The sequence below is a fragment of the Pundamilia nyererei genome, unplaced genomic scaffold, assembly GCF_000239375.1.
Source record: "Pundamilia nyererei isolate P.nyererei 1_Seehausen unplaced genomic scaffold, PunNye1.0 scaffold00447, whole genome shotgun sequence".
Taxonomy (NCBI): Eukaryota; Metazoa; Chordata; class Actinopteri; order Cichliformes; family Cichlidae; genus Pundamilia; species Pundamilia nyererei.
Genome location: NW_005187848.1, coordinates 17349 through 21462, shown reverse-complemented (window position 1 = coordinate 21462; position 4114 = coordinate 17349). Strand labels below are relative to the sequence as shown.

The 4114-nt window shown below is 42.5% G+C and overlaps 1 protein-coding gene across 5 annotated transcripts in view; it reads right to left on the bottom strand.

Annotated features, from left to right (window-relative positions):
• Nucleotides 1-1610: 1610 nt before the first annotated feature.
• Nucleotides 1611-4114, bottom strand: part of khk (ketohexokinase) — a 17185-nt gene continuing 14681 nt past the window's right edge. For all 5 annotated transcript variants that reach the window (XM_005753648.1, XM_005753650.1, XM_005753649.1 and 2 more), the window contains 5 exons: nucleotides 3753-3825; nucleotides 3270-3416; nucleotides 3066-3154; nucleotides 2833-2990; nucleotides 1611-1983 (listed from right to left, as the gene is read on the bottom strand). In XM_005753648.1, the coding sequence (XP_005753705.1) occupies nucleotides 1862-1983; nucleotides 2833-2990; nucleotides 3066-3154; nucleotides 3270-3416; nucleotides 3753-3825 (589 nt within the window). In that variant the 3' untranslated portion in view covers nucleotides 1611-1861. The remainder of the gene's footprint in view (nucleotides 1984-2832; nucleotides 2991-3065; nucleotides 3155-3269; nucleotides 3417-3752; nucleotides 3826-4114) is intronic.

Below are 4114 nucleotides of genomic sequence, written 5' to 3'. Positions count from 1 at the left end.
TCTCCAAGTCCACAAAACACATGTAGACTGGTTGGGCAAACTCCCATGCACCCTCAAGTATCCTCGAGAGGATAAAGAGCTGGTCCAGTGTTCCGCGACCAGGACGAAAACCGCATTGTTCCTCCTGTGAATGTCCCTATTAAAACTTCCGCTCATAAAAAACAGCTGCCATTCTGTCATTACGGTGTGTTCACACCGAACGCGACAGACACGACCAAAACGTGCCAGCTTGACGCGTGCACATTCGCACCTCAACGTTTGTTCTACGCGAATTACTTGTGGAAATGTTGGAGGAAGTAGTGCCAGATGGTATGTTTGCAAGATGGCAGCTGTTGATCTAGCGTTTGAATAGAGAGTCTCCCTTTTCTATTTACTGTGGAGAGCAGAGCAGCGGCGTAAAGGACGTCCTCGCCGTACCTGGGTCCATCAAGTCCTCCAGAAGCGTGAGCAGTTTGGTGAGTTTCACCACTTGCTCCAGGAGCTGCGCCTGGATGACGGCCACTTTCAGCGATACCACTGTCTTTCCCTGGCCCAGTTTGAGGAGCTGCTGTCCCACGGCGGTCCAAGCATCGCCCGCCTAGACAACAACTACAGGCGCTCAATCCCACCTGCAGAGCGCCTGTCCATCTGCTTGAGGTTAGTAAAAGTGTTTAATACGGTAGTCCTTTATTGATACCTTTGCTAATATATGCTAAACCATCTGTTTATACACTGCTAACATGGATGTGGTATGCTATCAGTGTTTACTGATAGCAAACTGTGGTATGGAGACGACTGTTTATAATATTTCTAGTGATACTCGAAAGGTCTCATCAAGTCCCGATTTAATTCGATTTATGCTGTTATCAGTGTTTGAATGATAGCATGGCTGTGGTGTCATATCAATGTATGCTCTCAGTGTTTGCTGATATCAAACTGTGGTATGAGGACCACTGTTGGTAATCTTTGTAGTGATACTCAGAAGGTCTATCTTATAAAGTCTTCTTTTTTAAAAAAAATTTAGACCTGGTTAAACCCTAACCCCCAGCTGAATATTTGTATATAATCCCTGCAGCTGTCAGACTCTATAACAGGGGTCACTAGCCTTTCTTAAAACTGAGAGGCATATGGTCACCTGCTCATCCCAGTGAGCTGAACTGGTGCTCAGCAAGTTTTCTGCTATTGTTGTGGTTCTGATGACTCAATTTCCTTTCTCCATCGCTCTCACTCATGTGTATGTGTGCCAATTATGCCTTGTGTTTTAGAGGTGGCCCTTCCTGCTTGCCACTGCCAGTTGCACCTGGGATGTTTAACTCACCTGTGAGAAGCTGGAGTACAACAGTTGTTTGACGCCTGGTTGTTAAACTGGAAATCGTTAGTAGAATTGGGTCTTCAATAAAAACATGTTTGTCGTCTTTGGCTTTTTGTTCCTTTCTGTGCAGGAAACCAGACCTTGCGAGTGAGTACCCTGACACGGTTATTTGTAGAGAGAATGAAAGGAAGCTGTGTCTGAGCATCGAGTGGTAATTGTTTTAATGAAAAACAAACTATCAGGACAAAAACAATCAACCCGATCACTGATCAGTGAGATTTAATTCCACCAAGTAAAAACACTCCAAAGAAACGTTTGCTTCTCTCACTTCAGTTAATCATTTATTGAACAATAATCCAGTTATTGATCTGTGAATGAATGAACTAATGGATGTTAAATGTCAGTTACTAATTGTAATTATGCAGATCCCTTATACCACAGATGATTTTCCTTAAACTGAAAATTAGATAAAATTTCAGTTGTGCCTTCAAACACTTTCACGTTAACACACATGTTTATGTTTACACATTGTTTTTCATGTGGTCATGTGCTTTTGTGGACTGGGTTTCCCTAAAACAAACTTTGTGGTTGCATGTCATCGAAGACTTTGCTGATGCTGTCATAACCATGGAAACCACACTTCCTGCCAGCAACCCTGCAGCCAAAGGTTAGGGCATCTTGCAAACTTCCACCTATAGACAGAAAACATTGATCTTTTAAATTAATCAGTCCTCAGGTGTTACTGATTTATTTTAATTAAAAGTAATGGGGAATTAAAGGGCATTACTATGTGTTAACAGACCTCTGCACTGAATCATATCTGTTATTAATCTCTGTCTCTCTTCCACAGCATGTCTTTATCCTGTCTTCCTTCTCTCACCCCAACCAATCACAGCAGATGGCCCCGCCCCTCCCTGAGCCTTGTTCTGCCAGAGGTTTCTTCCTGTTAAAAGGGAGTTTTTCCTTCCCACTGTCGCCAAAGTGCTTGCTCATAGGGGGTCATAGGGGTTTTTTTCTCTGTATCTATTATTGTAGGGTCTACCTTACAATATAAAACACCTTGAGACTGTTGTTGTGATTTGGTGCTGTATAAATCAAAGTTAATTAAAGGGAAGTTTAATTAACAGTTTTAATTTAATTAACAGTCTTATTGTGATGGTCCTGTGTTGAAATGTTTCCATCTCATCTTTTCCTCCGTGGGGTCATGGGAGCAGGTCACCGACTAATCAGAACGGTCGTGATTGGGTTCCTGGCTGCTCCAGTCTGCATGCCAAAATAGGACCCCAAGTCGCATAGCTTGTGGATAGAAAACTGTCTGTCCATGGGTGGATGAGGCATGTTGTATAAAGTTTTGAGTGCTCAAGTAGCGTAGAAAAGGATTACATAAGAGCCAATCCATGTACACTTACAACAACAGATATATGTTAAAACAGGTTTTGTTCTGGCGTGTATCAGGATCAGCACTTTATTAATAAAGCTATTTGCTACAGAATACTGAGGTTTTGCTGGCTTCCTGCTACATAGATGTTTAAAAGTCTCACCCTTGGACAGTGTGTAGATGACAGCAGCGTTGAAGGTGTCCCCAGCTCCAAGCGTATCAACGAGACTTTCAGGAGGAAATGCATCAGAATGAATGATCACACCATCAGGACCCAAAGCATCAGCTCCTTTTTCTGCCCAGGCACAGATCAGGATGGCCCTGAGGAAGGATGGTGTCATATTTTTATTTCTATGGTTGTTACTAATGTTACACTGCTGACCTGTGACCGCTCACCCCTGTTTGACTCGACTGTAAAGTCCTTTCAGGGCAGCTTCAGCTGACTCAAACCCAAAATCACGAGCAACGTCCTTACTGACAAACACCTAAAGACATGAAACCGCGATGAATTTGCAACACGTGACAGAAAACATGCAATAACATTTTGTCTGATAGAGTGGGCAGTTTATGTTCTCCTGGTTCTGGCACAGAAGCTCTCACCACATCGCCATGAGGAAACAGCTGGTACAGCGGCTCTCTGGTCTTCTCTATCTCCACGGAAATGGTGATCTTCTGTTGCTGTGGCAACATGCTGTTATATCGCTCTACCTGCTGGATCATCTTCACCTGCTCCTCTGCGTTTCGGCCCTACAGGAGTTAAAGTGTGACAGCAAACAAACAAGATTTATGAGACAAAACAGTTTCCAGTGGGTTAGAGTGCGCTTTTGTTTAATGAATTAATCATCATTGATCAATTTCAAATTAATGTTGTTGTTTTTTAAGTCTTCTGGTGAAAATATTGTTTCTAAATGAGCACAAACCTCTGAGGAGTGCAGGCTGGAAAGGTGTTAAGATGGTGACAGGTGTTTTCTGATTGGTTACTCATCATTAACAGGTTGTGTTTATGATCTTAATTTAAAATTCTGATTACCAATGTCAGTTTAATACTAGGTTGGGTTGGCTCGTTTACTGGACTTTACTCACCTCCCAGTGGATCCACTTGAACTGATGAAGGTGAACTTTTGAAAAATCCTCTGCTGTGACATCTGGAAGGTTCCTGACAGACAGGAATTGAGCTTATGGTCCTTTAAAACAACCACTTCCATCTCTTCAAAACTCAGGTCAAACCATTTTTTCTGGATTCTCCCTGCATTTAGCAGATTCATGTTAACCATCCTATCACATCATTATGACACCAAACCAGCAGGACTGGTAAACTGCTCTGCTGTATAAAATTCATGGAACAGGTGCAGCCTATCAGACAGCAAGCTACTATACAGGGAGTGCAGAATTATTAGGCAAATGAGTATTTTGTCCACATCATCCTCTTCATGCATGTTGTCTTA